Below are 17,090 nucleotides of genomic sequence, written 5' to 3' on the forward strand. Positions count from 1 at the left end.
CGTGAGCGACCACAGCCTCGCAAGAAGCTGGACTTGGTGTAATTTGCTTCGGTCCGGCTCGAGTAACGTGTTCATTAATGCAACCGGCCGTGAGAAAGAAGGAAGCAGGGAGAAAGGAGCCTTAAACGTATGCCGCTTAGAATATATGTCTATGGGTGCGTGCAGCAAAAGTCATCGATTCGTGAAAGCCTTGACGAGAGAGAGAAAGAGAGGGAGGGAGAGGGGACCTTGACGCCAGCGAGCTTCGCGCCACACACGTAGCTTTTCAGGCCTGCGCTGGGCACCTCGCGTCGCGGTCGCATGCTAGCGTTACGCTCCCCACCCTGCCTGGCCTGCGCGGGCCGGCGCGAAGCGTAATAAATCTGCGAGACGGGATCACAGAACGGAGGGGAAAAGGTAAAACAAGCGCGGCACTCTGCCGGCGGCGCAGGAGCCGCGTGCTCATTTTGGCGACGACGACGACGTTAGGCCTACACGAGCGCGATAGAGATGCATGGCGTAATGACTCGATAAGAATGTTACGGCGTCCGGCAATTAAGTCACCGGAGCGGGAACGCCCCGAAAGAGGCGCTTTGATTAGCAGCGACCTCCCCTCGCACCGGAGGCAGAGGTCGTTCCTCCTCCTCCGCTTCTTTTTCGCTTCTCTTCGCAGTTCTCCTCGCGTGCCCCCTTTTTTTGCGCAACAAGCTCCCGCGCCACTGCTTCAGCCCGCCGCACTGTGTGCGCGTTCAAAGGACGCCGCGGCTGCGATGATGCATAATATGCCGAGAGGCGCTGTAGTGTGAGGCGAAAGGTTCTGACTAATTCGGCGGCCATATTCTAGAACGTACGCGACGCGAAGTGAAATGGGAAGCGCCGTTGCCAGCACACAAAGAGCGTTTTCAGCCCTTGCTTGTGGGAATGAAATGTGGCCACACGCTGTGAAATGGGTCGATAGTAAAAGACAATGTTTTACGAGACCGTCAGACATCAGTATTATTTTCCTCATTTAGGCATTTGATCAAAATTACGATGACACCAATAGAATTGCCAGAGGTCTATTTTCTGGTTTTCATAACAAACCTTAAATACGCACACCGGATCGACACACTGATTTTCGCATACTGATTACAATGAAGACATGACAACTAATGCTTGATTGACGAAGTCTGTCTTGTAGCGGTTCCTCTAAGGATGTTGCGTACTTTGCCGCCTTCTAATACCTTGAGGGTAATCTTACAGATGCTGGCAACCTAATGAAAGCTAGTCATAAAGCCTGCACGTAACTGGAATGGATGCTCTTCTTAGTTACTTTAGTAGAGTGGGCTTTCTAATAACTTATCTCTTGTTTTCAGATTTTTCACTCGAATCTTTTTACTATGTGGTTGTTATTTTGAAGGCTCTGCTCTGTGTTGCCATATTGCAGCAGGTTTTAATCTATCAGACGAACCACAGAATATTGATCTATGAGGTGTTGGTCTACGAAAACCGAGAGAAGCAAGGAGCATGACACATGACACTTGTTCCTTCTCTGCCGTGAGACCATTTTTATTCATTTCACAATGCTATAGACGAACTGGCCCCAATCTCGATTATAATTGGTCCCCGTCGCTTGTTATTAATTCATCACGCCGTGCTAAAAAACAAGGTTTTGAACGTGTTTGAGTATAGCTTTAATCAAAGTTACTCGATTCGCAGTACGAGCGCGCTGTAATTTATAGCCTATCGGACAGCCAAAATAACAATCCTTCGTGCACACATCGAAATACTTCCTGCACTCTACTTAAGCCTTTTGCGACAGGAAGCAACTGAAGACGGAAGAGAGCGGGGTCGAAGGGTCGAAACATAGCTGAGGGATGTACCATCGTGAGGAAAATACCTGCAATACGAAAAAAACTTGAAGCATGAATGTGAATTCGCAGGTTTAAGGACTCGGGTTTTGAAGAATATCAAGCAGTTACCCATCTCCAGTCTGCGCATCTAGGAGTATCGGCTACACACGGGAATAAAAAGTGAAGAAAAAAAAGCCACCGCGTTGGCTTAGTGGTTATGGCACTCGGCTGCTGACCCGATAGATGCGGGTTCGATCCCGGCCGCGGCGGTCGAATTTCGATGGAGGCGAAATTTTAGAAGCCAGTGTACTGTGCGATCACAGTGTGCGTTCAAGAACCCCAGGCGGTCAAAATTATCTGGAGCCCTTCACTACGGCGTACAGCCGCCCACAGACTTAACACGAATGACGGAAAGCGTGGCCTGGACTGCCGTCAGCGCCACGAAGCGATAGTCATTGGTGCTAGACAATGCCCTCGGTATGTTTGCGGTGGCTGACGATAGCTGGTGCGCAGCTCGCTTTTACTGCTTTTCGGCTTGTGCCTGATCGCCGCGTGGACAGCGCGCTCGTCACGGGGGCGTGTCAGAGCTTTTTGCCCGCCGATTCGGCCTCCACGGCCCCGGCAACGCTCTTTGCAGTTTTCTTATCGCGGCAGCCCGCTAAGCCCCCGCGGTTCGCACCTTCTATCGTCAGACACCACAAACATTCCGAGAGCATTATCTCGCACCCGATGACTATCGCTTCATGGCGCTGACGGCAGTAGTGATGGTTTTTTTATTGGTACAATATGGAAGGTAAAAGAATGTTTGCTGCTCCGGCATCTGCTATCGCAACTGGAAGCACCTGAGCTGGGGCAGCGAAGTAAAGGATAGCAGGCACTGTGTAGAAGTGAGAGGAAAGGGGTGAGGGGATTGTAGAAAGGACAGGGGAAGGGGTACACTGTCAATAAATCTATTTACATATCTACATGTTAAATATAAACATATATACAGGTCGCACGCGCGTGAAGATCTGGTAGGTCACAGTACAATCACACGCGCACGACACACAGCACAAAACAGCTGGAGGGGGGGTGTCCAGCTGAACTGACGGCAGTCCAGGCCACGCATTCCGTCATTCGTGTTAAGTCTGTGGGCGGCTGTACATCATAGCTTGAGTCGCTTCGGGACGTTAAACCCATAAACCATAACTGAAAAATGCGGCTACTTTATCTTTATCTACACAGACCTTTGTCTCAGTGCTTGCGTGTAGATCCTCATCTTCTTGTTTTTCTTATACCAGACATTCTTACAGAAAGTTCGAAGCATTACTGCGTATGATTAGAATAAAAGCAATGACAAAACAAACCATCGTGGTCTCCACTGCTCCTTCGCCATGCGGCGTTATTCTCCCAGCATGCATAAGCGGCTCCACGTGGTTCTTTTTTCTCGCTGCGCGCCTGCCGTCTTTCACAGGTAGCACGCGGCGGCCACGGAAGGGAGGGCCCGTAGCCGGGTACGCCAGTGAGACTGCGACCACTGCACAGCCTGCAGCGCCCGGCGCGTCACGTCATCGCTGCGCGCGTATCGTTTTTCCAACCTCTCCTCGGCGGCGGAGAAATTGAGGGCCGTCGCCGCGAGCGCTGTCTCGGATCAACAAAGCTTGCGCGTCGCCGGCGCTCTCACGGCGGCCGAGCCAGGGAAGCGCGGCGTCGCAGAGGCCTGTCGCCGTGGCCCAACGCAGCAGCAGCAGCAGTCACTGCTGCTTCCGGGGTTTGTGTTTGCCCACGTGAGGCTCCCCGCGCTTCGTGAGAATCTCTGCTGCCGCGGGCTTTCATCCCAGCCTTGATGAACCGCGGCGCGCACGCTTGAAATAGTTGGCGCCCGCCCACTCGCCCCGGGGACCCTGCGGCAGCGTAAACAAGAAAGCTCTCAACCCCTTGGGCAACGGTTCGCTGCTGCTGCCGCCAGGAGCCACTTCCGCCGCTCAGCGACGTCTCCGACCGCGAGCACAGAGTCTGGCTCCAGCGCTGCCGGCGATCGACGCGCACTGGCTGACAGCCGAAAGAGGTGGCGGCATTTACGCCTTTTGACAATAAAACTCCCGCGTCGGCGAGGTTCGACGACCGACACGAGGGACCGGGTCTCCCGTTGGCGATATGGCAGCGCTCACCGGTGCGCCGATGAGTGTCTCGCGGATTCTGCGAGCTGAAGAGGGCAGCGCCGCGGAAGAATAACACGACAATCCGTACGAGCCGCTGCGCTCATGCGCGCGTGGCGCGTCTCCTATCAACGTTGTGGGGCCTTTGGGTAACAGAATCTCCTGACAGCAGATCTACGTCGCGTTTCCCTGGGGTTGACTTTGCGCGCTCGTGTGGCTCGCCATTTTATCGTGTTACTTACCCATCTGGCGAAGGAGAGCGTTGCGCGTGCGAACTTGCGCATCCTGCAGATCCCCTTCCAAAGCTTGAATTTCGTCATTGTTTGGCGGCTCACCGAGCTCTCATCAGTAAGAAAGCGCACTAGTCGGTAGTCGGCTTACGTGTCTTGACTCTATGGCCCTTTCATAGTGATTTCTTTTTCTTTTCAGCAGTGTGCTTATACAGTTTATAAGCCCAGCCATGGCATGGCTATACTTTACAACACCATAATTTGCTCTTATCTGTACAGAACTGCCGGTTTCATTTAAAAAAAGTAAACTATGGCTGCTTTTGAAACGATAATGGTCATTGCAGAAGATGTGCGCGTCAGAGCATGCCTGGGTTTCTCATCTAAGGTTGGGAGACTTCAGGACGTCTGTTAACTACAACTGAAGCGTTGAGAACAATTTTCGTAACTCGCTTACTGACACGAAAGCAGCGCTTATGCGTTCCTAGGATGCACGCTTGCGCTAGCTGACGCAGGAACAGAGGCTGTTTCTTCCACGACTGAGCCTTCACTTCTTGGCGCTCGCAGAGGGTATCTTGGCCTACTCCATCCCTCAAGGTGAGCGACGGGGTACGGACGTCGACCTGTCGGACGCGACTTACGATGGCATCAAGGACGACAGCTATCTGCATGGGGGCCTCGGACAGCTCACTGATGGTGTTGCGGGCAGCGAAAACTTCAAGCTGGACGTCTCGGGCTACGGCAAAGGTACGCGAAATTCTCGTCACGGGTGGGCTAGCGTGTTGGCTGCCAGAATTCTAGTTTGGATATTTTTTTAGAGCTGCGTTCATATCCTTTCTTTTCAGAAAGCGAAAGATATCGGACTTTTATACATAAAAACTGCTTAGCTGCTGCCTTTCTTTTGTGTTTTGCGACCACCCCTTTGCTAGGACCCAGTGCGCTTCTGACGGTCCTAATCACCAGGAACAAAAGAATGTAGTTGCCGGAAAGAAAACATCGGTGCAGTTTTATGAGGCTTGGATCTAGCCTCTATCGTATACAGCACTTAGTTTGGTCCCGTCCCTGAACTTTACAAAGGAGCTTTGAGTTCGCAAAGCGCACTCAACTGGAGCCCATCTCCGTCCCGCGCAGGGTACGAGTGGGTCGGCTGGCGCAACGACTCGTTGCACTCGCAGCCGCTTGAGTTGGTCTTCGAGTTCGACACGGTGCGCAACTTCTCGGCCGTGTTCCTGCATTGCAACAACATGCACACCCGCGACGTGCAGCCGTTCCGCGCGGCGCGAATCTCGTTCAGCGTGGGCGGAAAGCACTACCTGGGAGAGCCGCAGCACTTCAACCTCATGCCAGGCCTGTTCAACGAGAAGACGCGCAACGTCACCATTAGGCTGCACCACCACGTGGGCCGTTTCGTCAAGCTGCAGTTTGAGTTCGCCGCCAAATGGCTGCTGCTCAGCGAGGTCTCCTTCACATCCGGTAAGCACATACGCTGCTATACTGAGGCCAGTAAAGGCAAAAGTAGAGAGTGCGGTCCCGCTCATTCCGATGGCTCTGCCGACTATATTCAGTAACGTGTGGCCCCTTAAGAGGCTACTCGAGCCTTAAGAATCGGGGGTCATAAAAGGACTCGAGATATGAAAGCGCTAGGCTGCTGGCCGGAAAGGTGTTTCTAGTAAATAAAGCTGAACGGCAGTGTATAGTAGAAAGATAAGCTGGTCAGCTGGACTGCGATGGACCAAAAGAATGGAGACCTCAATATGGGTTGGTTTAAACTATAGTTGTAACACGTAAACTCGCTTGCTAAACACAGTCGTTCTTTTTGTGAACTTTAGCACCTTGGACGTGGGCATTAAGGGAAGGGCGCAAATTAAAATTGGATTAGTGCTCTCACAGGGAAACCTGTATCACATGGCGCGACGCAGTGAGACCAAATAGGTGGCGAGTCCTTCGGATGAAAGCAGCAAAGCGCAGAAAGACATGAATATCTTGTACAGGAAGATGTACGGTCTGCTGAATGGCACTAGTTAATGTAAAGCACACTCGAATTTAGATCATGAGTCACAACTATGTAAGCACTGCACACTGATAATATGCGCACGTATGAGTGTGCACTGACTTCCATTTTACTGCGCCAATAGCAATGTACTGCATGAAATGCAAACCCGGATAGTGAGCCTCTCTCTACTGGTTCGACGCCATCAAGCACGAGGTAACTCCCGACGTTTTTGACGACAGTGTGCACTAACGTCAGGCGCAAGTTTTTATCGCCCCCGAGGGTTCACGTTATTCAATAAACTAGCTTCTGCGTAAGTCGCTGACGACGTTTTGCTTGGTCAAGTTTGCTCAGAAAGCTGATAAACAGACGCCTTACGATAACAAAAAAAAAAAAAAGTGGCGCTTACACCTTCAACGTTAAAAACAGCCATCACACGCTGCTGCACTGGGTCGAAGTTGTCGCGTAAACAAAGGCAGTAATAAATTTGGTATAATCCTAGCTGTAAACAAAAACGCCCGAGGGAAGTGAGGTGCCTTTGTGATATTTACGTAGCAGATACCTTGCTTTTACCTTCCTTCCGCGCTCGTTTTGGAAACTTTCCTTTGTCAACAAAACCCGTGACGCCCTTTGTTCTCTCGCGCAACTGTCTGTTTTTAGTTAACACGCATTACACTACTTGAAACTTTGTTAGCATCCGTGAAACTGCCGAGAAAATAAGCTGCCGCGCGTGGCGCATGCATGTTGTTCGACAGCGCGCGTGAAGCGCGCGAAAGCCGAGCTTCTCTATCGATTCGAAAAAAAAAAGAAAAAAAGGGGGCGCTTACCCGGAGAGCGCAGACGGATGCTTTTGCAAGTTTTCACTGCACACACCGATCGCTGGAAGCGGAAGAGTTTAATCGAAGTTTTCCTCGGCGATTCCTCTCCCCGCGCCGCCAAGCGAGCAAGCTTTGGCCCCAGCGATTTGGGAAAAGCTGCTGTCGATCTGCAAGGAACCGAGAGGGCGCCATGAGTAATCGAGCGTTGCGACGGCATCTCTGGCGCCTCGGCGTAAACTTTGCGCAAGAATTTCGACGCATCCCCATGTCGCGTCTAGACGAGCCTTTCTTGCTTTATTTATTTCGGTCGTAAACTCTCTTCCTTACATCGGTTTTTAGCTGCGAGCACAGCTTAAAGCATCGGCAGTAACTCCAAGTGAAAAAAAAAAGTTCGAACACTCTGTCGTACTATTTTCGTTCTTTTTTCTCTCTCGCATCGGTGCGTGTTTACTTAAACGTTGTATCTGTTGCTCCTTTGCGTATCGCTTTAACGCGATAGCGTTAAGGCTTCCGTTCGGCAGAAAAGCAAAGCGTCGTCGTTGTGAACGAAAAAGTAGATGGCCCACCTGCCACCTAGGTCACGTGGCCTTATGACATCATCATCACAACCTTACCACCGTAATAGGCGGCAGCCTGCTCACTGGATCGCGCGCAAACTGCCCACCGTGGCAAGTAGCGGTTAAATTAATGATTGGTCTCGAGAGGTTACTCTTCTCTAGTAACCTGGGTCTCATAAGCCATGACTGTGATAGAAACAGCCACCTTCCGGGGCAGTGGCGCATCGCTTATCCGCTGCGCCAGGAGTGGTATGAGTACTCCCCGCTATTTACATTATAGAACGATCATTTCCGCATATACTGGAATGTAGGTAGAACCCAGGTGAAAGAGAACGAGTACTTCTTACGCGGGAGCGACCTCCAATGATACTCTTAAGGGTATGCGGAGCGTTGGTGAAAGAAAGAACAGTATCCACGTCTGCGAAGTGATACGCGAAGAGGATCCCAGGCCGCTGAAGGGATTCAATAACGCTATCGCTTCATACCCCTAAGGTTTTTTTTTTTTTTTTTTTTTTGTGCGCAGTTTCTCCACTTCCTAAAAACCTTGGAGCGCTTAAAAGTGGAATTATCGGCAGTGATTCGAATAAACCTAGTTTTGCGTGTGAAACGACGTAATTTAGCGTCTCACGTGTAATTTCGCATTTTGTAGGCCTGCCTCTACACGAGTGCTTGCTTACCAAGCGGCTTGTAACGAAGGCTACTTCTTAATGGCAACAGGGATAACTCAGAAATACGCTTTACGCTCAGAAGCCCCCCGTCTGAAAGCGCGTGATGTGCGACATGTTCCACGCCGCCATCGGTTCGTGGGGGAGCGCCGCGCCTTGTTTGTCCGTGCTTCTTACAAATGTAGAATCCAGCCACCGTAGCTCAAAATGACACCAACCTTCGGGCTGACCTTTTCGTGTGTTCCTGGTTCTGTATGAAGAAAGACGAGAGTAATTGCGGTTAGCATAGTGTGTTCAGTGCAAATTTTCAATATGAAGTAGATTTCGAACGAGGGAAAAATTCATTTTACCATCCGCAAGAACCCAGCCGTGCGGCTAGAAAGAGAAGCTGTGCAGCTTTCTCAGATATTCTTATTTGAATAAAAATTTCTCGCTGTCCAGATTAACCGCCACACCTAACCACTTGCTTACGGGGCTCGAAATATTTCCTTTGTTTGAAATGTACTCCCCTGGCACATTTTCTTTAAACACACTAAACTAACTTCGTAATGCTTCCAGCTATAGGTCAATTCTACATCCGCTTGCAGGTTTTCTACATCCACCTGCAAAGGACTTTCCGTGTGTTACAGTGATCCCGAAATCGAACCCCGGACCAGACAATTTTTCCTTGAGTTGTTCTGAGAAAACTGCTTAGCTTTCCTTTATACCCGCATCGCTGCGCCCACCTGACTGCTAATGCCACTTGTTTGGTGCAACGTTGCGGAATCAGCCCGCACTTAGGTCATGGCAACGTGCCCATCTCAGAAGCATATACACCGCCTGCCAGTTTTTGCGGGACTGCACATTTTTTCTGTTCAGTGTGCTCTCCAGACTAACTGAAATGTCAATACAGCGAAATATTCTGTGAATTCTCCTGAGAGTTCCAGCCCGTCAAGGGTATAAAAATGTCTTGTCATGAGGCGCAGGCCTGTGGTTGGTCATAAACCAGCTCCTTCAAGTGCGAAGAAAAAAAATAACGTCGCTGATCGAATTAGAAACTGAGTGGCGCTCACGTGCGTCTCGTTTCTTTTTCTGGCCGCAGTCGCCACCTAGTATCGTCTACGAAAAGATCGATTCCCAGCAGCAAGCGTCGCTCAAGCTGCGCCGCTGGGCTGTACAAGGCACCGCTGGCTCTTCGCTAAGAGCAGCTTCTGCGGCAAGGGGGGTAACGACTGCGACCCCGCGCGGTGCGCTAATCGAGTTGGGGCTGCTCCTAACACGATTCTAGACGGGCCACGGAGAAGGACGCAACGAAGGCGTAGGCCTAATCGAAGTCGGCAAAGAAAAAACAGGCAGAAGGACATCTAGTTTTTTTTTTTTTTACGCCTACGTCGCAGAACTTTCGCTCAGGCGCTACCTGGACGCTATGGCATGGTCACCTGATGATTGACAAATATTCATATTTGCGAAGAAAAAAAATAATGACGGCGACGAAACAGCTGACCTTTCTTGCGTTGCCCCGCACTCAAGCGTGACATTTCCCCGCGGAAAATTATATCCCATGTGCGCATTCTGGCCTTTAGCTCTTCAAAAGAAAAATCGAGCGAAAGAAGCTGGTTCGCGTCCGCCGGGGCATGTGACGTAACACCTTAGGATGACATTTAGCATCCGTTATTAATGCGAAAGCTTCATATGTCCCATTAGCATAAAAGCCGGCGTACACTGTCCGCCGTCTATAGGCTGGTTCACATGCATGCGTATGAGCGATTGAGCGGCGCGCCGCAGCGAAACTTTCCAACTTGTTGGAACCTCGCCGCTCACCGCCGCGACGACTCAGAAACAGGTTTCTGCGTCACGGCGGCAGGATTCACTAGCGTTTTCGCCTGTATGTGAAAGAGGCTTATGGCACGAAATTCGGATGATACAGTCCGCGGGTGTACGATGTTGCATGTAAGTGAACATATATAGTCACGAATGATGAAACGTAAGTTCTAGGGGTTGGACTTTTCGGTTTTTATTTCTGAAAATTCGGCGGACTTTTTTTCGGTTTTTGTTTCAGGACGTACGCTACATTCGGTTTATTTTTTTTTTCGGCGAATATTATTTTTGACGAATGAAAGATTGACTTTTTTCGGTTACTAAATTTTGGAATTTTGTGCGGTCAAAGGTCATTTAAAGTCTCTCTCGGTATTTTTGTCATCCTGAACAATTTTTTTTAAACCAGTAATTAACATGAAAACGGTAATGCTTGGAGCTGTGCTCGTAGAAAAAATTGCTACCCTCTTTACGAGCAACTCAGGTTAAATGAAATGGCCAGACAAAAATGGAAGTGGAATTTTACTTATAAGAACTAGGTTGACATGTTATCATTGGGTTGTCACACTGCGTAGAGCGCGAGGGCGGGGCATCATGTTGTCTGCGTGTTGATGGCAGCGATGGAACTTCCGTTCAATCATCGCGGTAGCCAAAACACACTTTTTAGTGACGCCCATGGGCGGTTTCGGGCCAATGTTCTACCTATATGTGATTAGCCTACTTAACCGACTAACTGCTTTAAGTGTGTGATAATAGTGAAGAAACAGTGCTTAGCTAGAAGGCGGCGAGGAGATGATGCTTCCCGGTCTGCAGAGGTGGATAAGATACTGGAACAATCGCTCAAATCCTACAACTGCGCTGCTTATCTCACAATACCATCGTCGCATCTTGCCCCCTGGCTACCCTACTTAGTTCATTTTCGACTTTAATGAATGTAACTCGCATTCAGCATCTATGTCTTGGAAGTCACAAGTACTGCCCTTTTACGGTTAGAACCGAATTTAGAAAGGTGAATTCAGCGTGCTTTTCTCGTTTTTTTTTTCGGTTTAAACTGAAAAGTCCAACTCCTAAACGTAACATACTGTGATCTATGCAAGTCATGACTCGTAGTCATAGTAATGACGCATGACTCTGCACTTTGCTTCTGAAACGTGTCATGACTCAGCACTTCACAAGTAACGTAATGTAAGGTGTATAGAGTTTGTACAAAGTGTGCGTAGGCATGGCACGTAGTCGTAGTCATGACTCATAGTCATTCTGCAACATAGCATGGCTTAGCATTTTAATGCTTTTGCATTCTCACACGTAAGCAGTCTTAAGAAATGTCTCTGCCGAATTTTCTAAGGGCTGCAGGTGATCAGTTCTGGGGCACATTATGGTTCGTTACGCGTATGTTGCTGGCACCCTGTGTAATGCCTACAGATACCATTAGTCATCAGTTTGTTTATTCAACATCAGGGTGTAACAAGGCGCTTGCAAAGAGCCAGTGGAAAGTCTTCACAAACGTCGGCGCATCCTACTGAGAGTGAAGTGCTATTTGCAATATTTACATTCATTTACGGGGAAAATACAGACAGCAGGAAAACGCTAGTAGGTAAAAAAAGAAGCAAGTACCAATCACAAAGACGTAGTGGGAGATCCTGAAATGCTTAGTTCCTAAGTATGATTTAATAAAGACTGAAGTTTGTGGCAGTTTTTGGACTATAACGTCTGCGGGTTTATTTTTATTTATGTTTCTTAATTACTATCCGAGTTGTTTGTATTGCTATTATCTGTTTTATACATATAATTTATTAATTTGTATATTTTTATTGTTTTTTAGTGCACATAGTGTTGCGCCCGGCCAGCCGTAGTCGGCTCCCGGCACGGATTTTAATTAAACGACTTGGACGTCAACCGTAGCTGTCGTTCTGTTAACAGTCGCAGCTGCAGTAACCCTGTCCTCACGCGCTCGCGCAGAACACAAGCTGGCGCGCGGCCACAGTCTTCGTCGTCGTTTACACGACGGACACAATATACAGCTTAGTGCATGCTTGCATTAGTAAGTAATTTTTTTTTGTGACATGCGCGGTCTTTCACTTGCGAGAAGGGTGGGGACATGCACGGGCACACCTAGCGGCGATCTGAGGCGCCTTCGCTCCCGCGCAGTTCCGGCCGTGGGCAACTTCACGGAGGAAGAGGCGCCCGCGGCGCCCCCTATCGTGAGCACGGCCATGAGCGAAGACCCCATGTCAAAGCAGTACGTGGGCCTGGTCATAGGCGTGCTGGCCGCCGTCATCCTGCTCCTAGTGCTCGTCATATTCGTCATCGTGGCGCGCAACCGACGCCGAAAGCACAGCACACCGCATGCCATCCTCAAGCCACTGGACAGCCGCGTCACCATCAACATGAAGGTAGGCGCTGCGGCTCCTCTTTCCCTTTGCGTACTCTTATTCTGGCTACCACGACAAAGAGGGTTGGCCTGGCATGTCAACTTGCATGCGTCCTCTTGATTTCGGGTTGCTGGTCTGTGAATTAAAAAAAAAATATAGTGAAGGAAGGGAGCCGTGATAACAATATGTTGTGTTGTACTGTGCGCCAGAGTTCACGCCGGTTCTCTATTGACAAGGGAGTAGAACCGCGATGTGTGCAAGATCAGGATGGTGCTTTGGCTTATAACAGCGCAAAAAAAAGGAAAGAGGTGCCACACATCGTCAGTTTGCTCGATAAGGTTTAAAGACGGCTAATTTCGATAGTGAGGGAAGTGGATTCAATTAATTATAAGCGTTTGCACAGATAATCCATTGGTTTCAGAAAGTCTATCATAATTTAAGTAATTTAAAAAAACTGGACCATTTAAAGAGACTGCTGGCTTTCTTTTTATTTTGGTAGCTAACTCATAGTAAGTTTTATTTCACTATTCTCATATGGTCTGATACCACTTCTAAGGACCACTTATAAGGTGCTCGCGATGATGTATACCCTGCTTTGTATAGTTCTGCAGGCACCGATAATCGCAAGCACTTTTTTTTCGCTCCACTGTACAAAGCGGCATTTTTTCATTGTTACCCCCCAAAAATTGGAGGCTTATCAAGGTTAAGCCCAGTGGATGCGAAGCATGTTAAGCAGCTGCCTCAGTGTGGATGGGGCTAAGTAACGGAGACGTGGTTTTAGGTTAATCGTCGTACTTTATTCTTTGCAGCCCGACAAACACACTCTTATGGTCCGTAAATGCATGACTCTTGGTTTGCACGTCACTTATTCTTCGCGTTCTTCATCAGTTTCCGTAGCACGCTGCAGCCTTCGTTTTGCATTCCTATTATTAACGTCCTTAGCGTTTGGAGGCATCTTGACCGCATACACGCCCGGCGCAAAGACGCTGGCGCGGTTCCGGGCAGACTGACGCGACGGCGGGCGCGCGCCGCTTCATCCCTGGCGTGACGTCACATATCACGTGATGCAGCGATGGTGGCGCCGCCGCCGCGTCGCGCGCGACGGCGCGAACCGAAGCGTGGAGGCCTCGTCCGACGGCGCGATATGAGGCCCCATCTGCAGCCAGTGTGTCATCACGTGACGTCACATCATGTGATCTCACTTCAAGGTCAATGGTGGCCACCGCCGGGAGGCGACCGACGGCGCGATATGAGGCCCCATCTGCAGCCGGTGTGACGTCATCGCGTGACGTCATGTCGCGTGACCCCACTTCAGGGTCAATGGTGGCCACCGCCGGGCGTCGCGCGAAGGCCCGAAACCTACGTTAATATGCTTCGCATAAAATGCCGCTCAGTGGCTGCGACGGTCAGCTTCTGAGCACAAGTTCGTAGTGTCAGTACAGGCCACTGCGGTCGTATCTGGATGGGAACGAAAAGCGAAAACACCCGTGTACTGATTTTTTTGTGTGGGGATAGTATTGAAACTCCGGTGGTCTAAATTAATCCCGAGCCCCCAACGACGGCGTGAATCATAACCTGCAGTATTGCGTTGACATGTAAAAATTCAGTCCATCATTACCCTGGCTATCATTGTTTTCTAAACCCTTATTGCTTGTGAGCAAGAAGCATCTGCCATGGTTTTGTGATGGTATGGCATTAAGTGTCTCCTGATCTGAGGTCCACTCAGGCCTTTTCAAAGGCTTCAGTGTTAAAGATTCTAGCCTGCTGTTTGTTTTTGAGAATGGCGATGAATCCCGCGAGGAAACTGGACTACTGCTTCGTGCTCAGCCAGTGGCCTTGCTGACTCCAGTGCATGCATGCTACGGGTGTCTTTGCAGGACCTTGCGTTAGCCTATTCACCCCAGTACGTGGCACGGGAAGCTAATGGGAATCTTTATGGCCAGGTTGCCCTTGAAGATCCAGACCCAGACAAGCTGCTGTACCACGAACCCCAAGATTTTAAGCCCATCTACCCTGGAAGCTATAGCAATGGTGAGAAATTCACTGCTGATACACTATGTCGCCTACCTGGTTTGCGTTTTAAGGCAACTTCGCTTTTATGAATTGTTCCTGGAATGGAAGAACAGAGTTATTTCTCGCCCAGCACTGCAGTTCTCGGTAACATATTGAAACAAACGTACGTCATTGATGCAGAGAAAAGCATTTAAAAAAAAAGAAACGCCTATTTTCTGTCGCATAGACCAGAGGGCTTTTAGAGAGTGATTTCGCGCCATCATTCATGAAATAGCTAAGCTGCGCTTCAAGTACCCTGCTGCTAAGCCTGTTTTTTATTGAGTAAAAAAATGATAATAAACGGTACTTCATCACCGTGAAAAGCTTGTTTTCAGTTAATATTTATATCGTCTTCATAAGATGCACTAAGTAAAAGGACGGATGAGCTCGCACCATTTCTGCTTACATCATTTGTTTTCTTTTTTTTTTAAAGAGAATTCGTGCATGGTTAACAGCTTCACTAACGGCGTTCGAGCTGGTGTCGTATTACACACTAACAGAAGCCACTCCCGCTCACTTCCTCATCTATGAGAGCGTTATCCAACTAGGCTAAGGTGTGAACGCTCTTTGACAACGCGCTCGATGTGGTCATGTGACCTCAGCGGCCTCGACTTATGTGGGCCTTGCAGTAGGAGCACTTTGGCATGGTGGGGAACGAAAGTCTGGAGTATTTTGTGTGGCAGCGTTTGAAACACATTTCTCTCAATGAGTCAGAAATACCTGTGCATCAAATCCACTTCCTTGGCGATTGTGCCATCATTGTTCGCGGTGTTCTTGCTTGCATCAAAGAAGGGACAAAATGCACACCTATAAAGTTGAGTACAGTGTGTTCTGATTACTAGGTGACTTTATGGTAAGAAAAAAACAAAGATAAAAAAAACCATTTTGCTGAGAGCGTTTTTCTTTTATTAGCTGGAAGCGGTGACTAGCATTGTGTGTTACCTTTATGTGGCATATTACTAAAAATGAAAAGTACAGCCATGATGAAAGTTACGACAAGAGATAAAATGCACACCAGAGTTTTTTTTTTTAATTTTCACCAGTTGACAGTCATCTATTACTGCATTCTGCTTACTGCAACAAGGAAGCGTTCGCCTCCATCTTTATCTTAAAGGCTAAGGTCATTCGTGAGCTCATGGTATTATTATTCTGCTGTTAGTGCAAAACCTTTTCAGCAGTACAAACAACTTTGCATGCCTAATAGTCAGCTGTGACAAAAACAGAGGAGTATATGAACTACGTTATGTAGCGGTATTGGTACTAGCCCAACCAATCTTTAGCCTGCGTACTTCATGAATACCACCAACCTCCTCCGCATTCTGCCATCAGAAGCGTCATCGCGGATGCAATCTGCTTTCTTTCAGAGTCAACGACGTCCCGCGAGTACGCCGTCCCTGACATGAACAAAAGCCCAGTTCTGAGTTCGCACAAGTCGTCGCCGTTTCCCCAGTCGAAACCACCACCGCCGCCAGCGGCCGAACAGTATTACGCCGCCACGGACGTCGTCGTCAGCTTGCCAAACATACAAGTACGCATTTACGTCGGACGTCATCATTGTCAATGACTTGTTCCAGACAGCAGTCCAGTTAGGCACATGCATATGAATTTATAGATAATGTTGAGCTTTTATTCACGAGCAAGTATGAAGTGCAAAAGCCAACTTCGGTGCCCTCTTATCGAACCTATGCAATGAAAGGCACGCATGAAGTAAAATACAGATTTACTGTTACTTGTGTACAACAGCTTCACCTGAACTCTGGAGTTGTTCTAACGGGTTGTGCCAAGTGGCCATGGCTGTTTAAATAATTGTTTGGACCATTGCTTAGAGATCCGCGCGTGTGCTGTGCAAAATTTTGTGGTTTTCTTCATAAGTTTGGCCAAAATTTATGCAGTCATGACACTCATTGCGTAATGCATGAAAATACCCCTATAAGTTATTTCAAATTTCTCTGAAGTAGAGCGAGCAGCGCAAAGGGCATCGGGAATGATGCCAAACGGTAACTTAAGCATGCGACAAGGTCATGACGTGCGCCATCCTAGTTTGAGGGGTGGCGGCAGACCACTGGTTCAGGAGGCAATAAATGGGTGGCGTGCCAAGGTACATGTGTAATGCGTGCGACCGGCCGTGGTTGCGGCAAAACCGCCTTAAGCGTTCAGATACAGTAGCGTGCAGATGTTGCGAGCCAGGGATGTCGCAGCAGCTACATCTATTCAAGTCGCATTTCAACGTTCGACCGGTGGTGTTTATGCTTATGGCTTTTCCACATGAGTGCGTTGCATGCGGTGGTGCACGCTTTACAGGGGCACTTAATAACGTGGAGGGAGGAAGATTGCTGATTGGATTCGTTTAGTTAGGCATTGAGAAAAAAACAAAACAATCAAAAGTGTGGCCACGGAGAAGGAAAGAACGTGAGAAGAATGAAAGCCTTTTAGGAAAGCAACTTGAGGATTGGAAGGAGGATGGATGTCATCTCAATGAGACGACCGTGCCAATCGATATTAATCTGTTGCCCTGTGAATGAGGCACACTTGCAATAGAATATCAGCCTTCTAGCTTTAACAAAAATGAACAAGACGAGAAAGAAAAGGGATGCTTAATTGTGACAGAATATATAAACAACTAGTTAGACACAGATTGCTTGCCTCAGTGTACTCAGAGCAATATT

General features: G+C 48.7%; 1 protein-coding gene across 6 annotated transcripts in view; it reads left to right on the forward strand.

Annotated features, from left to right (window-relative positions):
• The window catches only part of Ddr (discoidin domain-containing receptor 2), a 608,941-nt gene that overhangs the window by 583,235 nt on the left and 8,616 nt on the right, over positions 1–17,090 (forward strand). For 5 of the 6 annotated variants that reach the window (XM_089582433.1, XM_089582432.1, XM_089582436.1 and 2 more), the window contains 5 exons: positions 4,744–4,923; positions 5,308–5,649; positions 12,149–12,393; positions 14,250–14,403; positions 15,789–15,952. In XM_089582433.1, the coding sequence (XP_089438559.1) occupies positions 4,744–4,923; positions 5,308–5,649; positions 12,149–12,393; positions 14,250–14,403; positions 15,789–15,952 (1,085 nt within the window). The remainder of the gene's footprint in view (positions 1–4,743; positions 4,924–5,307; positions 5,650–12,148; positions 12,394–14,249; positions 14,404–15,788; positions 15,953–17,090) is intronic. The other variant, XM_089582437.1, reaches the window with a different exon arrangement.

The sequence above is a fragment of the Amblyomma mixtum genome, chromosome 3 (genome assembly GCF_055824585.1).
Source record: "Amblyomma mixtum isolate Tamu chromosome 3, ASM5582458v1, whole genome shotgun sequence".
In the NCBI taxonomy this organism is placed as follows: domain Eukaryota; kingdom Metazoa; phylum Arthropoda; class Arachnida; order Ixodida; family Ixodidae; genus Amblyomma; species Amblyomma mixtum.